The 21,215-nt window shown below is 38.0% G+C and overlaps 1 protein-coding gene across 2 annotated transcripts in view; it reads left to right on the plus strand.

Moving 5' to 3' along the window:
- The first annotated feature begins 5,051 nt into the window (after positions 1 to 5,051).
- Positions 5,052 to 21,215, plus strand: part of PTGFRN (prostaglandin F2 receptor inhibitor) — a 108,304-nt gene continuing 92,140 nt past the window's right edge. The window contains exon 1 of one of the 2 annotated variants that reach the window (XM_026700706.2): positions 5,052 to 5,303. In XM_026700706.2, the coding sequence (XP_026556491.1) occupies positions 5,249 to 5,303 (55 nt within the window). In that variant the 5' untranslated portion in view covers positions 5,052 to 5,248. The remainder of the gene's footprint in view (positions 5,304 to 21,215) is intronic. The other variant, XM_087937481.1, reaches the window with a different exon arrangement.

A 21,215-nucleotide genomic window follows, 5' to 3' on the forward strand; every position in this document is an offset into this window, starting at 1 on the left:
ACATATCTGTGAATGATATTAAGACATACAGATTGTCATGAAGAGTTAGGCACATCTCTCACATAAGATTAATCATGTTAGCCCAGGTGCATGCTATCCCTTGCCATCAACATGCTTGTATGCAGTTTTGCTCCATTTCTATATTGAATGGAGAAGTAGGCCTTTAGCTTCTACTGCCATTCTCTTGACTGCAAGTGGAACCATTTGTGGAATCAGTTATTTTGATAGCCTTCCATTTATTTCATATATAATAAAAATGAGTACCTGCTTATGTATTTGAAGAGACTGGAAATTGGAAACATGACTGAAGGACATGAACCTCTCTTTTATTTTCCTTAGCAAATGCCTAAATAGGATTCTAGTGATTACATAAACTTGATAGTTGATAAGGATGGGAGAACAAAAACTACAGGTGGACAGGTGGACAAACTACAGGTGGACAGTAGGCTAATGTGAAATATAAGCAGATGCAAGTTACAGGTATTTTTCATCAGTTACAATCTCATTTTTATCCTTCCCTTTTTTCCACATTCTATTTCTGCATATCTCAATCCTCCTTCCCATCCAGGTTGAAAAGTAATTGTCTAAGCCATTAGGCATTAATAAAGAATGAGCCTGTCTTTTCTCTCCCCATGTGTAATTTCCAACATAAAGTTAAGTTTTAAGGCACGCATAATACAGGAGGATTGGCAGTAGACTGACAATAGCAATTCAACACTAGATGTGCACAATCCATTACTCTCTTTGATGGAAAAACAAATAGGATCACTAAAGTCAGTCTGGTTCTGGTTCCTTAAGTCTCTTATGAAGCTCTGTATTTGAATCATTTCCCACTGGGATTGTAACAGCTAGGGCATGTATAGACATTTACAATAATTAAAAACATTAGTCTTGAAACAGTGCTCTTATAAAAGACAAGGTAAATAAGCCCTTCTTTTTTAAAAAAAATCCACAATAAAATATCTATTTACTTATTTATCTTCACTGTATTAATTATGTGAATATTTGTGTGTTCAAATGACCAAAAATATTTGTGACACTTCCATATGGAGAGCTAATAATCTTGAAGAAATGAGAGTGTGCGACTATTTTATGTATTGGCTTTCTGTTTTATTTGTGAAAAGCTGAAAGATGGGAAAACGTAATTAAAAACCAGCCAAAGGAGTTTCATCCTCTTCTTTGGTGGGGGACATCTATCTCAGTGATCTTTGCACTGAGGTAAAGAAACTTTAACAATAGATTTCTTCAATTCCAGTAAAAAAAATAGAGGAGAGCACATTTTTTGCAACTACAACTTGCATTTGCAATGGGCATAATACATGAGGTAAACAAGAGCAGTGCCCATCATTTTCCTTCCTTTCTCCTTTTTTCTTTTTAGAATCTCAGGCTATGAGGCAAACCACTGGGTACTACTTGGAAGATGTAGTAGTCTGTAGTAGTAGTAGTCTGTAGTACCAAAAACAAATGGACTTGAAATCAAGAAAGATTTGCCTTGGAGAAGTAACTGAAATCTTTAAGTTGTCTGTAAAATCCCATGGATGAGGTTGAACAATTGTTTTACAAAATATTTTTGGAAATTATTGGCATCTCTTTATTTATGAATACTTTTATACCACTTTAAGGTTTTAGGTTCATGTAATCCAAGACACGTAAATTTTAAGTTAAAAGTTTGTCTCAATGTATTTCAATGTCAACCTTGTAAGCGTCTCAGTGCCTTGTCCAGTTGTAAATGAAGATGAGTTAGGAAAACAGTTTCTGTATTTTCATCTTTTCACTCACTTTGGCCACAGTACTGCTAGATATCCTATCTCAATCATGTTTTGCATGCCCCCAATTGATGGCTTTTCCTTCTGGACTAATTAAAGAAAACTTGGGAGTAGAAAATGAAGTGGTAAAACTCTTGTCAATTACACTTTCTTATAAACAAAATGAAACCCATTACTTAACTCGTCCACTATTTCATCTCTAATTTTGTTAGAGATGAAAACAAATACAGTATTTTTACTGTTTCATCAATAAATTTGGACACCCTCCCCCAAAAAGCAAGGACAGATCCACAATTGTTTCATTAGTTATGTTGTAAATTTAAAAGAGTCCAACTTTCACTGTTCCACTGGTGAACTTGTAACTAAACAGTGACCAAAAGAATGGGATGGAGAAAATCCAGCCACAGTGCACAGCAACCAATTTGACAGGAGGTGTTTGCATACAATGAAATGAAGCATACTGTATGCTCGATAGCAACACTTGATCTTGAGTCAGAAAACATTACTTCTGAAGTGCAGCAGAGAAAGGAGGTTGCTTTCCCAGAGGGCTGGGAGAAAGTAGAGGATAATGTCAAGTGTTCCTGATTCAAGAAATGGTCAGTGGCCCATGCTTGTACTAGGGCAAGCTGGTCATGCAGATCAATCATTAGCTGCAAAACTTTTCAGTGAGATAGCCCAGCAGCTTTATGAGGGAAACATATGAAAAAGAGACATATTAAACATTAACAAATTTATTACCATTCAAACTTTTGTGAACTACATCTGTCTCCATTTATCTATTACATATACATCCTGCTTTATAATCATTTAAAATAATTCCCCAGATTAAAATTAAAAACAGCAAGTCAGTGAAACTCAGTAATCAGCAAAAATATTTTAACTTTTATTTTCCAAAAAGGCATTGAAGAAATAACACCTGTGCAGGAAAAAAGAAGTGAAAAGAATTTGAAATTTAGTGAAAGCAGTGGAATGTATCTTGGAAAATGAAGCATTGCTGTTAGGCAAGGAGTCAAGGAATCAGTGGAAAAGAAGTATGGAGTAAGAGTAGAGCATGCACAGTATATTTTTTTAAAAAGGCATGGCTGGGAGCTGCCACACACTTCAAGATTTCTGTGCTGTAGAAGCCCATATGGCCAAGCATGTTGTAACTGGTAGATAATCTGAGGAGCTTGGATTTACTTGACCTGCTCTGCAGGCTCTCTCCTTAAAGACACCTAAAATCTACAGCTGGCCAGAATGCAGCAGTTATAGCTTCACACTTGTGTGAAACTATTGCAAGAGCTGAATTGGTAATGGATAATATCTATGTGCAGACCAAAGTTTAAAAGGCTGATATCTTTTAAAGCCTTACATGGCTCAAGTCCTGGTCATCACTGGATGTCACTCACAGTAATATCTGTTCATTCATTAAAATATGGAAAGAGCTCCTTTTGGGTCCCTACTCTGAAAGAGTGTTGCCATTAGAAATCAGGAAGGTAGTTCTTTCTCATTGCTGACTCTCTCCTCCAAACAGCATTGTTTCCAAAATCAGACTAGAACCAACATTGTTAAGATTTAGGGAAGCTCTAAAGACAGAATGCCTTTGGGGCTGATAGGTTGAAATTGCTCTTGCAGTGAGGTTACCAGTTGTATCAACTTGTTCTTTGTTGTTTCTTGGCACAATATGGTAGGAGAAAATGTTATTATTCTGTTTGTTGTTTTAATTCTTTTCAGTGTATACTGGAAGTGTAAGCTGATTAGAATCAACATATAAGTGGCATGCAAGTTTAAGTAAATACTTTTAAGACATGGGAAAAGAAAATGTGGAAATTATATCTTCACATTGTTTTGTTTTACTAGCTTTATTATTTAACTAAGCTGAAAGTATATTAAATAGGAAGCCCAAAAATACTAATCATTTCATTATTCTCATCACTGTGATTCAGGATGTCAACTCTTAATTCCTAAAGCAATATTTTTTTTCCATTTGAATTAATTTTCTTTCGCCCCCCAATCACCTTTCCTAAAAAATCCTTTCTCTGAAGGAGGGCAAAATTCATACCTCATAAACTATAAATATTATCTTCAAATATAACACCTGGATCTCTCTAAATTCAAACTAATCAAGCTATGTCTTAGTGAGAATCTCACCCCACAGTTTACATATCACCATAAACTAGCATCAATTAAAAAGGAAGCTCCTTGAGTTCAAGAGAAACTCTTCCTTACTCAAAAGGAAATACTCAATGTCCATATTTACTTATAAATGAGCAATGAAAGGACTAAACTGCTGGTCAGAACATGGGCAGATCCGAAAACACAGCTGCTGTTTGAACTAAACTAGGTGTATTAATTAACCATGAAGCAGACTAAGCAACAGGCCCAAAGGGGATACCATAAAAACTTTTATGTAGCCTAAGCTTGGCTTAGTTTGTACACTATGTACAAAGGAGCCCCCCCCCCCCCCAAGATTTGTCAGTGCTTAGGGCCCCAGTGAGTCTTAATCCACCACTGGGTGGGCTGCATCCCTTTCCAATATTACCCGAGACTAAACCTGGCGGAAGCAAAGGGATTTACCTCCCGAATAAACATATCCAGTCCCGCCTTGCAAATCTTACCACCTTTGGTGTCGAGCGCGTTTGTTCCCGAGAGAAATTCCTACACTCACCACGGCTTTCGAAAGCGCGGGGTAAAGCCCACGTGCGGCCGGGGCTGTCGGCAGCCGCGTTCTTTGATTCCCTTCCCGGTTTCTTTGGCTCGAAAGTCGCTCGGTATGCGGGCAATTATTCCCTCCCCCTCCTTTCTCGGGAATGGGGGTGTGTGTCTCCGTTCTTGCCCTTGCCCGACGATCACTTTCCCGCCGCCGGAGTTAGAGGCGCTGGGTTTCCCTTTCCGCGCCGAAAAGAGGCAGGCGAGGGCGGGGTCCGCTCAATGGCATTGGCTGGCGCGCCAGACTCAGGCGGAGGGCGTGACCGCCTAGGTAGGGAGGTTCCCTTGTAACCCGAGCCTTAATCGATGGCTTTCCTCAGCCCGGCCGAGGCGACGCGCGGACTCTGGAGAACGCGCTGTCGGAGGACCAGCGGCGGCTGCCTGGAGGAGTGCCAGCGCTTCACCTTCTTCCTCCTCCTCCTCCCCTTTAAGGGGTGGGAGCCGGGCTGGCCTCCCTTCGGCACCTGTGGGAGGGGGAGCGGGGCGGGGGCAGGGAAAGTTTGGGTCTGTGGTTGGCTGCGCGGCCGGACTTAGGCGGTGGCGGGGGAGAAAAAGCGGGCGGCTCCCGCCCTCCTTCGCTCGCGCCTGCTGGTTCCCAGGACAATCCAGAGCCAGCGGGGAACGAGCGACGGCTGTTGGCTGCCACTCGGATTGGATTGGATTGCCCCCCCTCCCCTCCTGGCAGAGGCTTCACTTGACTGAAGCGGGGAAGCTCATTAAGCGGCCGCTTTGGGGGGTCAGGCTGGCTTTCGGCGCGCTTCCTCGGTCTTCGCTCCCAATCTCTACGCGGCGGTATGGGGGACCGGACGGAGAAGGCGTCTGTTTCCCTGCTCCTCGTCCTGTTGGCGGGTGAGTCTTGGGGAGGGAGGAGGAAAAGTGGCTGCGGAAAGGGATAATGCCGGTAATGCATTGGGGCGGGAGGGAGAGATTTTAATGGGTGTGAGATAATGCTTTTTGCAAGCCAGAGAGGGATGGTTTGGAGCCCTAAATAAACTAATTTATTTGCTCTCATTAAGCCGGTACAGGTATTGTGACGAGACGTGTGCGGTGCCAAAAAAAAAAGGGGGGGGGGAAATGGGGGCATTTTGGGCACATGGTTTTTCTAACCGGGGAATGTAGGAAATCCTTAAGGGAAAAAAAAATATTGTGCTAAGTGCCATTGCCGTCATTCTCTTATTCTGAATTTTAAAAATCCCCTCTACATCCTTGATTTGTGTGCGTTGAAAGAGAAACCTTTGTTTTCTTAATCCGTGTTTCCCAACTGTCGAAGAGGTAATCTATAGAATTCTTTTAGATAGTTCATTATCCCTAATTTTCTCTCCCCTCCCCTCCCCTCCTGAGCAATGAATTAAAAACATTTACCTTGAGTTTTCACATTTCAGTAAAACGGTAAAAAATGGGTATTTGCAACGGCTTCTTTAAGAGGTAGTGCATGTAATTATTGTGAACTTTCCAGTTGAAAGATTTTTAGGGGAGGGGAGGGAATATATATTTGTTCATGCTGTGTTTTGGGTACTGTCTCCCTTCCCCCTGTTATCACTTCATAGTTCATTTTATGATGATGTCAGAGTTCACTTAGAGAGCAGTGAACTTATTTGCATTATGTGTATCTTGCTAGAAATCTAGCATCAGAAGTGCTCCAACACTAATTTTAGGTTTGTTAATTTGTGTTGTCTCTGTTATGTTCTAATTAATGAATGGCACCTCTAAAGTTGTAGGCTCTGGGAAGAGCTGTCTTGGTGTGGGTTCCAGTGCTAGACAAGAAAAGGTGTGTTTTGTACTTGTGTTTTGGCCTTTGGTACAGTTTAAAATTAGAAATATGTATAAGAGACCGAACAAACCTAGATATACAATATGTACAAAGGAATTTTGAAGTAGTTATTCATGATTTTGTAACATCTGGAAAATTATTTCAGAAATTTTGTCATTAACTAGTAATGTGTCAGAATTGAATATATTACAAGAGTGTTTTCATTTTTAAAGTTGCAGAGCTCAGAAGAATTTATTGGGTTAAACTTAATTGGAATTTATGCCTGGGGCTAATGAGAGAATGGATTTTATTAATTATTATATCATTAACTTTGGAGTACGATAAGCCTCAATTTGGAGGAGCCATTCAGAAGACATCAGATATCTGAATAAAGTCTTTGGACTTTACTCCTAAAGAACATAAAGGTTCATTGCTTGGTGAATCAGTCTACATGATTTGCATTAATTTATATGTAAGTTAATACAGCATTGAATATATTTTATGTAATTTACATAAACTTGGATTTCCTAGACATAGAGATTTAATAGCATCCCTCCATATAGTTCATTAAATTGAGGTGTTAGTAAACTTCAATTTTCATCAATTTTTACCAACTACCAATTTTTACCAAGTAATTTTCATTTACAAGATACTGGACTTCAGGAATGGTCATATTTCATGTTCCTGCAGTTCCTTTATTTTGGAGGTGATTAATTTAATTCCATAGAGATATTTAGTGAATCCCATTGATAATGATCATTAAGCACAAAATCAGGAGTTATTGTCTTTCAGTAGGTGCCTTCCCTGAACTACTGGTATATGTAAGAACAGTTTTGGACTGCAATTTCTATGTTAGCCCTGAACTGGAGAAGCAAGAGTCTAGTTTTTGAAGCCCAAAGACTTCATGCTATATTTATCTTTATGCATTAATTGTTGGTAATGTTGTCCAATTAATTGGTTCACTGTCTTGTTTCCAGTATTAGAAAAAAGGGAACAGGTAATGGCAAGTTATGAAAAAAATGTATTGTTTTCCAGAAATTATAGTACCACAGTAGTTATTCTTTAAATTGTCTATAAAGAAAGTGGTGCGTTGCCACCATCATGATTAAAAAATGCTACTGTAGCGATACTGCATAAAAGTTGCACACATGACAAGTGAGGTGAAGGAAGAGAGCAAGTGACAAATGTATGTCAAGATGCAAAAATATTTCTATGCTTGTAACAGATATTGCAACGTAAATATTGTGAATACATACTGGTAGGCTTTGCATAATGATGTCATTGACTGTGCCTTCAGTTTGATATAACCTTGGTTTTCTTCAGATGCTTTGGGAGGATGCTTTCTTAAAAATGCCTTTTGTTTTGTTTGTTGGGAGAATTATTTTCCAGTCATAGTTGACTCCTGGTAAGTGCCTGAACTTAGTCCCTGCAATCTTTTTGGCAAGATTTTGAAAAGTATCTTGCCACTGCCTTAGGAATGAGAGAAAGTGACTGGTCCAGCTGTATTCATGCCTAAAACAGGACTGAACCTCATGCCCTCCCAGTTTCTTGCTTAGTGCCTTAAACCACAGGTTATAAGCTGTAAGCAGGCCTTTTTTACATTTCTTTCATATTTTCATCTTTAAACGTCAAAATATAATCCTTAGAAGAAGCAATAAAGAGTTTGAGAATTACTTCCCTATGTGTTGAGGATTGTGTTGTTAAAGAGACACAATATATGTTACATATAATTAGATAGAATTTGTACCATAAAAACAAAGAAATTCAGTGAAATGTTTGGCTAATTTATACCATATAGAGAGGCATAGTGCACTGTGACGTGTTATGTGATTAGAAATGTACCAGTTATATATTTACCAACTACACTAGGAAGTGTGATACTGTTTGGGAGTAAAACAAGTAGAGGCACTTGCCTTCAGAAATCACTTTCTGTGACTGCACATATGGTGTAAACCCCATAGGTAAATGCTTCACTATCCTTCACCGCTTAACAGCAACATAGAAAGTTTCTTCAAGCTGTTTGTGATCAGTCTGTAACCTGAACAAATGTCAAGCTCTCCAGTTCTAATTAAGATAAATAAGATAATTTAATTTAAAAACCTGCTGCTTTCTTTGGTGAGAAAAGCTTGAGGGAAGAAGGTGAATCATGTTATACCTCTGTAGGAAAACTCACAGTAAACTTGTAAAATCTCCAGGTAATCAATATCTCTCTTCCATGCTTCAGAGACTCTTCTTTTTTCTGCCTAATCTTCAGTTTTTGGATAACATTAGGGAATCTTTCAGAGACTTCATTTCATGTTCATTGTTCTTTGCCATTGCTTGCATTTCCAGCTGTTTGATTTCTTTGATGCTACAACAGTTAGTAATTTGAATCAAGGTTTAATTCAAATCCTGCCATTTAAAAGCTTCCAGTAATTAGTTGCTTATCTGCTTGTAATCATGAACCTCATGAAGCAGTGTCCTTTACAATGCAATTATAGTTAGACAACAAACATGAGAGCATTAAGGGGTTTGTTCGTTAGATATGCTGTTTAGCAGATAAAAGAAATATACAAAAATAAATATGGGGAAACCCTGCTTGTCCAAATGGTAAGGAAAAGAATTTACTTAACAATTTTTCTTCTGCTGGAAATCTACATGAATTGGACTAAAATACTTTCAAGCAGACATTTTTGGTTTCAGCAAGTACAAAAAAAGAACTGAGTGTAACCAAAAGGATTCTAAGTTGAGAAAAATGCTGCTGTAAGGTATTACAATATTTTAGGCTTTTAGAATGAGAATGAAGGTATGCATTGGAAGACCTAGTAGAGGCATAGAAAATGTGCATATAAGTGAAAAACATTACAAGTTTTTGTTTCTTTTGTAATAGAATTCTGGGTCATTCATTGAAGCTAAATGTGGGGAAATTTAAGGCCAATGAAAGGATGTACTTTACATAGCAATCACACTTGTTTAGCCAAGTTCTGGTTTGGTTTCCTTTTCTCTCTAATTGCAAAACTAGACGGTTTCCGCAATATAATAATATAAAGTCAGGTTTGTCTACAAAGCATGTTTAATGTTTGTTAAGTAGACACCTGAGGAAGATTGTCTGAGGCGAGGCAGTGGAGATGTTTTTATTTCTTAAAAATCATGGTATTTGAAATATTTGTTCTTATGCATGTGTTGCCTGTGCATGTTTTTCAGGGGATCTGCAATTTTTGTTTTATAAAATGGGTATTTGCTGGGCTTTGTGGAACAGATAGTTTAGCATTTGGAAGTCAGATCCCCTCTTCAAACTATACTCACAAAACAGCTGTGTAAGAGGACTGATGCCAGGAAGTAAAGTGAGAGTGGCTTAGCCTAAGGACCAGGATGCTTCTCTGCAGCACTTTTTAAAGCTGCTTTTGTTTTATAACTCCATGAATTCAGGAGTTTATGTGAAGTTCTGGAAACTATACATTTACTTCTAAAATTTAAGATTGTATATAATTATGTGCAATTATATACACAGGTTTAGACAATCTAGTCAACTTCTGTGTTTTAACTAACCACTAAATGAACAGGGGTTCAAACCTGCATTATGATTCAAAAACATGAAAAGTTCACAAATATGAAAACCCTTCAGCCAGGCTTTATATTTCCTCCTCTGGAGAAATAGCTTTCAAACACTTCCTGTAGCAAGCTAAATGCCTTTTCTGTTGCTTTTGAATTTTACTCCATTGTTCCTCGCAAAACTCTTCTAGCTCAGATAGTGCTCTCACAAAGGAGCTGTTGCAAGTACAATTTAAGGGGGCACCCATTTCTTTACCTATCATAATCACTTTTTCTTATCCTGAATTTGTCAACAGCTGCACATCAATTCAAATTTGCACAAAGATGGTATGTTTAGTTTGTACCGTGTAGCTATTGTGTCAGCTTTTGTTCACTTAGGAATTCATACAGCTGCATTATTTACTCAAAGCAAGTTGCATTTGCCTGCAGTCTTTGTGGCTATACTTACAATGAAAGCATTTGAGAATCTTTGAAGAGATATTGTAACTTCTCTTTGCATGATTAAGATGCCCGTGCAGATCACATCTGTTAGTATTTGGCATGCTATGTGAAATCTACTCATTTTAATGCCTCAGGGAGAAAATGTGTTCTTTATTGTTTTCATGGTATGTGAATTTGAAGTAGACTGATCCTATGAAATTTGTTGTAGTTTCATGTTGTAAAATTGTTTGAGAATATGAAGTAATATTCTATTTATGTTTTTGTTCTTTTATTATTCATTAGTTGTATGATTTACAACATAAAATGTTCATCAATGCTATCTTAATAAAGTGTGACATACAGTATATCTTTTTTCATATTTTTTTTAAATAATCAGGACTGCTTTACTCTAAAGATAAAGATTTTCTTTTATCCAGTCATGTCCAACTCTAGGGGGCAGTGGTCATCTCTGTTTCTTAGCTAAGAGAGGTAGCGTTTTCTGAAAACACTTTGTGGTCGGCATAACTATAGTATATGCCAAGGTGCATGAAACACTGTTTCTTTCCCACCGAGGTGGTATTCATTTACTTGCATCTGCAAGCTTTCAAACTGGTAGGTGGGCAGGAGCTGAGGCAATTAACGGGCGCTCATCCTGTCATATAGTTCTCAGGTCTTGAATCCAGCTGCCAAGCTCAGCAACTTTAACCGCTGAACCATCACACCCCAAGCTTTATTTTACTTGAATATTTATCAGTACATTAATATTATAATTCGAATATTGACATATTCTACTATATGTAGGCACACGACATTATGTGTTGTGTGTATATGTGAAACTGAGAAAGTAAAAAGGTAAAAGAATCTGAATAAGAATTCTCTGATCTTATGGAATGTGATTGTTGCATACCGGTAGGAACTTAAGGATTAGGTTTAATTATTAATAAAAGGTCTAAATGTAGGACAAAATGTATGAATTGGCTCTCTAGACCAATGGTCACCAACTGGTGGGCCACGGCCCACTGGTAGTCCACGAGAAATTTTTGGTGGTCTGCAGAGAAATGTCACCCCCAGAGCACCCCAAAGCAATTAATCCAGGCTGTGTGGAAACACAAGGCTGTACTGCCCACATGGCTCACGGGAACCCTCCCCACCCACTCACTCCTCACCTGGCAAACTTGCCTGCTAAGTTGCTATTTTTCCTCCCCCCCCGACTATCAGCTGTTCTGCTGTGCTGGGAGATTAGCTAGAAAGCAGGAAATCATAGGATTTCTTGCTTTCTAGCTAATCTTTAGGTCTTCGGCTCTGCTTTTAAACAGAACCGAATCTTCCTTAGGACTGAAGTTTCTATTATTCAGGGCAGACTCAGGTAGCCAATGGCAGAAAGATAGATCTCTGAATAATTCTGTGATTCTTTGAGCAACTCAATCTGCCTGCCTGCTTTGCCTGATTTGGGGTAAAAGTTGCTCTTTTTTAAAAATAAAAAAATATTTACATACATGGTGTATTGTGAGTTAATTTGGTGAGTTTGCTTGCAGGTAGCCAATGGCAGAAAAATAGATCTCTGAATGAATCTATGAATCTGTGAGCAACTCAATCTGCCTGCCTGCTTTGCCTGATTTGGGGTAAAAGTTGCTCTTTTTTATATAAAAAAAATCAATATTTACATAAATATAATGTTTACATACAAGCCATGCCCAGCCAGTCACATGACCACCAAGCCACACCCATAGAACCGGTTGTTTAGAAATTTGAATCCCACCCCTGCTTCTCTGTGTTTGTATGTGTGTGAGTGAGGGGGGGGGCGGAGGGAGGGAGGTTAGATCAGATGTCAGCAAGCTACCATCAAAATTCATATTAGTGGTCCCTGGGATTTAAAATTATGAGTTTGGTGGTCCCTGAGGTCCAAAAGTTTGCGACCCCTGCTCTAGACCACATAGAAAGGCTAATGAACGTGCATGTTACACTTTGATAATGGGGCTGATGGAAGTACCAGTAATCTTTGTTTAGTGACCACTATTGGGGTAGTGACCACTTAGTGTCAATGTGGTCACTAAGTGATGCAGTTGTCAATTGGAAATAATGTAACCAATGACTATGCTTATGATTTTACTTTAGCTTTTCTTTGTTTTACGGTGTCTGAAGGATCAAACCCCAAATAGTCAGGTAGCTCAAACATCAGGAAAGGTTAGAGTCAGGGTATTAATGTTTGTATTGACTTTCATTGGAGAGGAGATGGAGGGATTAAAGAGAGTAAGCAGGCACATAATGGGAAATACACATAGAAAGGAATGTCCTAGTGCTGGTTGTTTACCTAGTATGCTCCCAGCTTGTAGCCTTAAGTCACACAGGAGACAAAGAAAAGCCAAAGTGTGAAACTGATTAAAGTCTTGTCAGTTTCAGGCAGTCTTTATGATTCTGCTAGTTAAAGTCTCAGAATTGAGCTTGTTAACATGCGAGCCCTGTTGCAGACAAAAGCAGCTCAGGAAGAGATAACTTGTTTAGACATTTTCTCTATTCTGCAGGGTAGGAAAAAAATGAGTTTGACATAGGACAATGCATACAAATTGGCTGTAATGGCAAATGTGCAATCAAGATTCTGCAAATGTGTAATAGATAGGTTGGCATCAGTTACAAGGTTTCTTTTCGAATAATTATTTATTGTACTTGTATGCTACTCAGTGACTCTGGGCATTAAATTCACAAATGCAAGATTAGCAATGTAAAGCACCGGTCCCAAAAAGCCCAATTTTTTCTGATTTTTAACTTTTGGTACACTAAAAGCTATTTTTTTTAAACATGAAAGTGACATTGGGATTGGGAAATCTCATGTTTCAAGATGGGAAAGAATACAGTCTGGAGTACAAATATGAAAGCATTATTTTAAAAGCTGTATCTCCGGAATCTAGGAGAAGCTATGTCCAGAAAAAATAGGATGAAAAATAATACATGTTACAACTGAAGTAATTCTTGAACTTGACAAACTGTAATTTCATTTTTTTTCTTCAGAAAGGCAGTCTAAGACAAGAAGTATGCACACTCAAAAATGAATAGTAGTTTAACGTTTTAAAAATGTTTAAATATAAAGATAGTTACTGAATGGAAGTGAAATGGAACAGGTGTCAGTGTATTTCTCTATTCCAAACAAAATAGTGTGAATGTTTCTGATGACTTAAGGAACAGAAATTATAAATAATAATCACATTTCATTATACAATTTCCTTAAAAATGTAATTGCCAAATTCGAGGTAGACCAGCTAGAATTGAACTTATCAATAGAAATCTGTAAACAAGATAAAGGAAAGAAATATAGTCTGTCATTGCAGTAATAAAAAAAACAATATAGTATATTAAAAAAAAATCACAGAGCTTAGGCTCATAGCAAAGGACAAATAATAAGATCAAATGTCCTAAAAGTGAATCAAGGCTGCATAGGGATTTAAGAATCAATTAGGTGCAGACAAAGAAATAGTTATGTTAGCACATAAGTGCTTATTTGAAAATGTACCATGGTCGTGAGTTCATAATTTGCATGCTTCACAGCCAGCTTCTGGCAAGCAGAGTCGGTGGAGAAGATGGCTGTACAATTGCAAGTTGCTATAAAATGATATATCACTCAATGGCTACAGTAGAAATGTGATCTCGTAAATTCATTGTGGTGATGTGATATCTCACTTGATGAATAAATCTTTTAGCATTGGAGTTACTTGTCCCAATTGTAATTAAATAGGAACTAACTGTCTTGGGTTGTTAGAACTCCGGCATAAAACTGGATTTCTTGCACAAAAATAGACCATGGATTTTAATAGAACTACAAAATGTCAAGAAAGATGTAATTAAGTTTTCAAGATAAAGCTTGATGCTCATGGAAATATGTAATACAGGTAGTCCTCAACTTACAATTATTTGTTTAACACCTATTCAAAGTTATAATGACACTGAAAAAAGTGACTAACTGTTTCAAACTTACAACCATTATAGCATTCTCATGGTCTCATGTGATCAAAATTCAGATTCTTGGCATCTGGCATGTATTTATGATGGTTGCAGAATCTCAGAGTCATGTGAGTCACTCACCATTTACCACCTTCTTAACCAGCTTCTGAAAAGCAAAGTCAATGGCAGAAGCCAGATTTACTTAACTACACTGATTATCTTAACCTTTGCAGAAAAAAGTTGTAAAATCAGGTGCAACTCACTTAACAACTGCCTTGGTTAGCGACAGAAATTCTGGTCCCAATTGTCATAAATTGAGGACTTATCTGCACTATATAGCAGAATTGATGTTGAGGATCATGGTGCGATTTTTGCACTATAAACATACAAATACAACGTAACAGCAATTTAGAAAATTGCATATGGGGGTACTTATATTAAAACTACTTTCTTCACAGTTATTGAAAAAGGAAATTTACATATATCAACCACTAAATTTTGAGAACTAGGAAGGAAACCTGATCTGCAAATTGTAAAAATCCATATATGGACTAAAGCAAACAGCTAAAGCATGGTACAATAAACTAAAATAAATGTGGTAAAATATGACTTTGGAAAATAAAATGCTATTCCATACTTATTTACAAGACTTTAAAGGATGATTGTATATTCATTGTTATACTGATGATCTAGTTGTATGTGTAAAGGGCAAAAGAGGCAGCTTGGAGATAGTGAATAATTTAAACGTAGTAGTAGAGATAAGCGATAGAAAGTAGAAGAAAGAAAGTAACGGAAGACCAGATTAGGGGTAAATTGTTATTGAGAAAATCTTTATGGTCGCTAGAAATTGAAAATAATGTCTCATAATCATCAACTGGAAATGACATATCTTAGAAGTAATTAGTCGCTATTCTTGGAACAGAAATGTGGAGTGTGCTTGCTCAATCCAAAATGAAAGAGAATGGACCAAATCAAGTTACTAAGGCAAAAGAGTCAAACATATCCATGAAAATTGGATACTTGAACAAAGGAAGACACACAAGTAATGAACAGCAGCTGGCAAGTAATGAACAGCAGCTGTGGGAAACTGGCATACACTGCATCTGTAAACAACCCAACATGACCAATGTTTTTCGATTCAATAGAAAGGTAAGTGAGCTAACAGTTAAAAAAGTGAGTCATCAGATAGTTAGGAGCAACTATGGACTTTAATTTAAAATTTCCTATATCTAATGATCTGAAACTTACTCGGTACTATATAGAGTTTCAGATTCAGATCAAGATAAATCTGATAAGAAATCAATCACTGTGTACATATTCTTTTGTGGGGTATACTTATCACTTTGTACAAAAAGGAACAAAGCCTTGTAACCCCATTACCTGCAGAAGCTGAGTACTGTACTATAGAACTAACATACAGGGATTTCGCTTGGCTGCAGATAACTATTAGATTTCAGAATAAAAGAAGCAGACCCAACTACTTTACTTGAGGACAATAAGAGATCTATGAGAATTGTAATACATACATATTATGAAATTGACATGTTGACCCGCAATATGTGGACATGCAAAAAAATAAGTGCAAGTGAAAACTGATATAGCATCCTCAGATACTGTAGTGGCAAATGCTCCTACTAAGCTATCACCTTCAGACTGCTTTAGGCTCAAAAAAGCACAAAATTACGCACATGGTACAACCAATTGCAACAGTTTGGTGCACAGAGTTGATGAAATGGGGAACAGGCTATATCACTCTGTTTCCAAATAGTTTCCGTCAGGATGCAGAATAGAGATTATTGTGTGTTATTTTCCATCCTATTATTTTGCTGTTTTTAATTCTATAATAGAATATTTCATTGGCCAAGTGTGATTGGACACACAAGGAATTGGTCTTTGGTGCATATGCTCTCTGTACATAAGAAAAAACAAAATACGTTAAGAATCATAAAATACAACACTTAGTAATAGTCATAGGTTACTATAAGCAATCAAATCATACGTAAGTTACTAATATGCAATCAAATCATACTAGGAAAACAAATAATATAAACTGTAAAGATACAAGCAACACAGTTATAGTTATAAAAGAGTGAAAGGTGGAATAACTAAAGGTCTCACTCCCTTTGGCACAATCTTTGATGACTGCCCAGTCCTTCTAATATAAAAGTTCTGTCCTTCTCATACAGATATCTAGATGTAAATTTTTGTCTACAGGTGAAACTCGAAAAATTAGAATATTGTGCAAACGTTTATTTCAGTAATGCAACTTAAAAGGTGAAGCTAATATATGAGATAGACTCATTACATGCAAAGCAAGATAGTTCAAGCTGTGATTTGTCATAATTGTGATGATTATGGCTTACAGCTCATAAAAACCTCAAATCCACAATCTCAGAAAATTAGAATATTACATACAATCAATAAAACAAGGATTGTACATGGAACAATATCGGACCACTGAAAAATATAAGCATGCATATGTACTCAGTACTTGGTTTGGGCCCCTTTTGCAGCAATTACTGCTTCAATAGCAGCCTTCAGCTCTTCTGCATTGTTTGGTCTCATGTCTCTCATCTTTCTCTTGGCAATACCCCATAGATTCTCTATGGGGTTCAGGTCAGGCGAGTTTGCTGGCCAATCAAGCACAGTAATCCCACGGTCATTGAACCAGGTTTTGGTGCTTTTTTGGCAGTGTGGGCAGGTGCCAAGTCCTGCTGGAAAATGAAGTCAGCATCCCCATAAAGCTCATCTGCGGAAGGAAGCATGAAGTGCTCCAAAATCTCCTGGTAGACGGCTACGTTGACCCTGGACTTAATGAAGCACAGTGGACCAACACCAGAAGATGACATGGCTCCCCAAATCAACACAGACTGTGGAAACTTCACACTGGACATCAAGCATCTTGCAGTGTGTGCCTCTCCATTCTTCCTCCAGACTTTGGTTCCTTGGTTTCCAAATTACCGCAAAAGTTGCTCTCATCAGAAAAGAGGACTTTGGACCATTGAGCAACATACCAGGTCTGTTTTTCTTTAGCCCAGGTAAGACGCTTCTGACGTTTGTTGTTGAGGAGCGGCTTAACAAGAGGAATATGACATTTGAAGCCCATGTCCAGGATCCATCTGTGTGTGGTGGCTCTTGATGGACTGACTCCAGCCTCGGTTCACTCCTTGTGAAAGTCCCCAACACTTTGAATGGCCTTTTCCTGACAATCCTTTCCAGGCTGCGGTCATCCCTGCTGCTTGTGCACCTTTTTCTTCCACACTTTTCCCTTCCACATAAATTTCTATTAATGTGCTTTGATACAGCACTTTGGGAACATCCAACTTCTTTTGCAATTACCTTTTGAGGCTTTCCCTCCTTATGGAGGTTGTCAGTGATGGTTTTCTGCACAACTGTCAGATCAGCAGTCTTTTCCATGATTGTGCTTCCCACTGAACCAGACTGAGAGACTATTTAAAGGCTCAGGAATCATTTGCAGGTGTTATGGCTTAGTTAGCTGATCAGAGTGGGACGCTTTGAGCCTAGAATATTGAACCTTTTCACAATATTCTAATTTTCTGAGATTGCGGATTTGGGATTTTCATGAGCTGTAAGCCATAATCATCTCAATTATGACACATCACGGCTTGAACTATCTTGCTTTGCATGTAATGAGTCTATCTCATATATTAGGTTCACCTTTTAAGTTGCATTACTGAAATAAATGAACTTTTGCACGATATTCTAATTTTTTGAGTTTCACCTGTATTATTCATTTCTATGCTTTTCTTGTTTTTGCTGGTTAAATTTTTTCAGTTTTGGCAATGTTTAATAAACAAGCAAATAAACATCAAGTTATATTGTTAGCTGAACTGAGTGGTTTGTCTGCTTGCTCTGATTTGGATATAAGGATTGACTGAGAATGTTCTTGGGGTAAATTACACTGGAAGATATCCACAGTAACATTCCTCTGTGACAGAAATATGTGTGATTTTCTTAATAGGAAATATGAAAGCAATGCTTGGTGGAATTATGAGGTGGCTGCTGAAAACAATGAATATAAAATTATTGCTGAAAAAAATGTGAAAGGTTTGATACATATATTGAAAAAAAAGATAAATTATAGAAAACTTAATCACAGCAACAACCAGTTAAAGAGGCAGAGAAAATGCAAAATAATTTTGATGCGAATAAGTCATGGTTTTGGAAGTGGGAAAAGAAAGCTAAACGAAGGGCCTTTAGCTGAAGTAATTTGAGATTTAATCTGAAATGGGTGTATGGGAGTGATATTGATGGTTGAAGAGTAGAATTATAAAAGTTTGTCTCTCAGAAATAAAATGATGTAAAGGAAATAATAAACATTGGGAAACTGTTGAAGAGGTAAATGTACATACATAGGTAGAAAACTATAATTTCTATTATTGACTATGAAATATGGGTGTGAGGGACACTGGTAATTTTTCTCAGTAATATCTAAAATACCACAAGTCACTATCGGGCTCCGTGTGCATCAGCACCCGTACCTTGGATCCTGATCCCAATCCCTGACGGAAAAGAATGAAGTCGGTGGACCCGCAGCCGTTACATTGCAAATGCTGGCTGGGAGTTGACGGCTATGTAGGGAATCCCTGGGTGACGTTATCGCAGTGTGCTGGGGATTCCTGAGTTGCCGCTCAGCGTATGTGCTTGATCCTGGATGGAAGTTCTTTTTGTATAATGCGGTGTGGAAACAGGGTTTAGATGGGGATCAGTAATAGGTAGGAATCAGAGCGAATTAGGATGCAGGGCGTGGAATAAACTGACTAGCCATATTAGGAGGGGGTAATTGGGAATTTAGCATAGGGCAGAGATAGCTGTGATTAGGTGGGTGGGGCAGTAATATAAAGTGTGCTGGAAGGCAAATGCTCCTGTGCTAACTGGATCAGACTTTAACCATTCTTGCCGGATGGGATGTGCGTAGATGAATTAAACTACTCCAAACTTTGATGTTTTTCGTCTTGTATTTTCTGACTATTATCATCCAAACCAGTGGTTGCCAACCGGTGGGCCGTAAGAAAATTTTGGTGGGCCGCAGAAAAATCTCACCCCAGAGCACCCCCAAAGCAATTAATCCAGGCTGCACAGAAACACAAGGCTGCGCAGCTCACAGGGCCCGCGGGAACCCGCCTCGCCCACTCACTTCTTACCCTGCAAACTTGCCTGCTAAATTGCGATTTTTCCTTTTTCTGAACATCATCTCTTCTCTGCCAGGAGATTTAGATTAGCTAGGAAGCAGGAAATGGTTGGATTTCTTGCTTTCTAGCTAGTCTTTAGGGGCTTCAGTCCCTTAGGACTGAAGGTTCTGTTATTCAGTGCAAGCAGACTTGAGGGACTGACTCACAGCAAGCAGACTTGAGGGACTGAGCTAGCCAATGGCTGATAGATAGATCACTGAATGCCTGATTTTGGGTAAAAGTTGCTCCTTTTTTAATAAAAAATTCAATATTAATATAAATATTTATAATATTTACATACAAGCCATGCCCAGCCAGTCACATGACTACCAAGCCACACCCACAAATTAGGCTAGACCCAAAGAACCAGTTAGTGGTCCCTGGGATCTAAAATTATGAGTTTGATGGTCCCTGAGGTCCAAAAGGTTGGCGACCCGGATGCAGACCACCGGCTGAGACTATCTTTGATTTTTTTTAAAAAAAAAACCTTTTACTATAGCAAGGATGTTCTTGGTTTGGGAAAGCAAGCAGTATAACAAGATTTTGGAAAACAGATTATTTCAATTTCATATTTCTGAGATAATGAAGAAAAATGCTGAATTAAAAAATAGCCAGAATTCCTCACATTCGTTGAGTACCTGTCAGAAATAATTAGGTTTCTGATAGGATTAAATATAGAAAACTTACCGTAAGCAATGGAAATTCTGTGCCATCAAGAAGGATTTCTTTTTCTTTTATTCCTTCTAAATGTTTTTTATATATTGCTTAGGATACTTCCTTCCCTTCTGAAATTTTTTGCTGTAGTGACATTCCCGACATCTGTATAAGGGTTGTTAAGTGCTTTGACAATCATGCTCCTGAGAGTTGACTCAATTAAACCAGCTTCTTTACATGTAAGCAGGGCCAATCCTGACAATTTTAATATAAGTTGAAGTGCAATATGAGGATCAGTGGTGGATCAGATACAGAAACTATTATTATCTCAATACATTGACCAGCTATATGAATGCATTGTCAGACTAGTATTGCTCGTGTAAGTATTTACTAAGAACAATTTTGTTTGCTCATGTAAAACAAAATAGTTTTTGTTTTTGTGAAGTGACCCCAAGGGATATATAATCAAAGAGAATGCCAACTTGCTTGTTGAAAACCAGTTTCTGTAGTCTGTTTACAGCAATGTCAATTTTTATATACTGGAGTGACTCTAAAGCAGATTTTAGAAGAATATCTTTCAATAAATGATATAAAATGACATAAAGATCCATGATGGCACAGTGGTTGGAATGTAGTATTACAGGCTAATTCTGCCAACTGCCAGCTGGCTGCCAGTAGTTCGATTTTCACCACGTCAAGGTTGACCCAGCCTTCCATTCTTCCAAGGTTGGTAAAATGAATACCCAGATTATTGGGGGCAGTATGCTAACTCTGTAAACTGCTTAGAAACAGATGTAAAGCACTGTGAAGCAATATGTAAGTCTAAATGCTTTGCTATAATATGTGATCCTAAAATAAAATATTCCATTAATTAATGGCAGTAGATACAGTAGTAATTCTGGTGGCAATTCTGGTAGTAATTGCTACTATACCTAATCATGGCATTGATAAATCAGGGAATACTTAAAGGTAAAGCTTCCCGCTGTCCAGTTGTGTCTGACTCTAGGGGTCAGTGGTCATCTCCATTTCTTAGCTGAAGGAGCTAGCATTGTTCAATTGTGGTTATGTAGCCGGCATGACTATATAGACCGTTACCTTCCCACTGCAGTGATACCTATTTACTTGCTTTTTCATGATTTTGAACTGCTAAGTTGGCAGGAGCTAGAACAAGTAATGGGAGCTCATCCCATCGTGCAATGGTTGGGCCTGAACCCAGGACCTCAGTTTCCTGCTGATAAGATCAGCATCTTTAACCACTGAGCCACTGTGTTCCCTTATGGA

This window comes from Pseudonaja textilis, chromosome 7 (assembly GCF_049901715.1).
Source record: "Pseudonaja textilis isolate UNSWEBS1 chromosome 7, rPseTex1.2, whole genome shotgun sequence".
Lineage (NCBI taxonomy): Eukaryota > Metazoa > Chordata > Lepidosauria > Squamata > Elapidae > Pseudonaja > Pseudonaja textilis.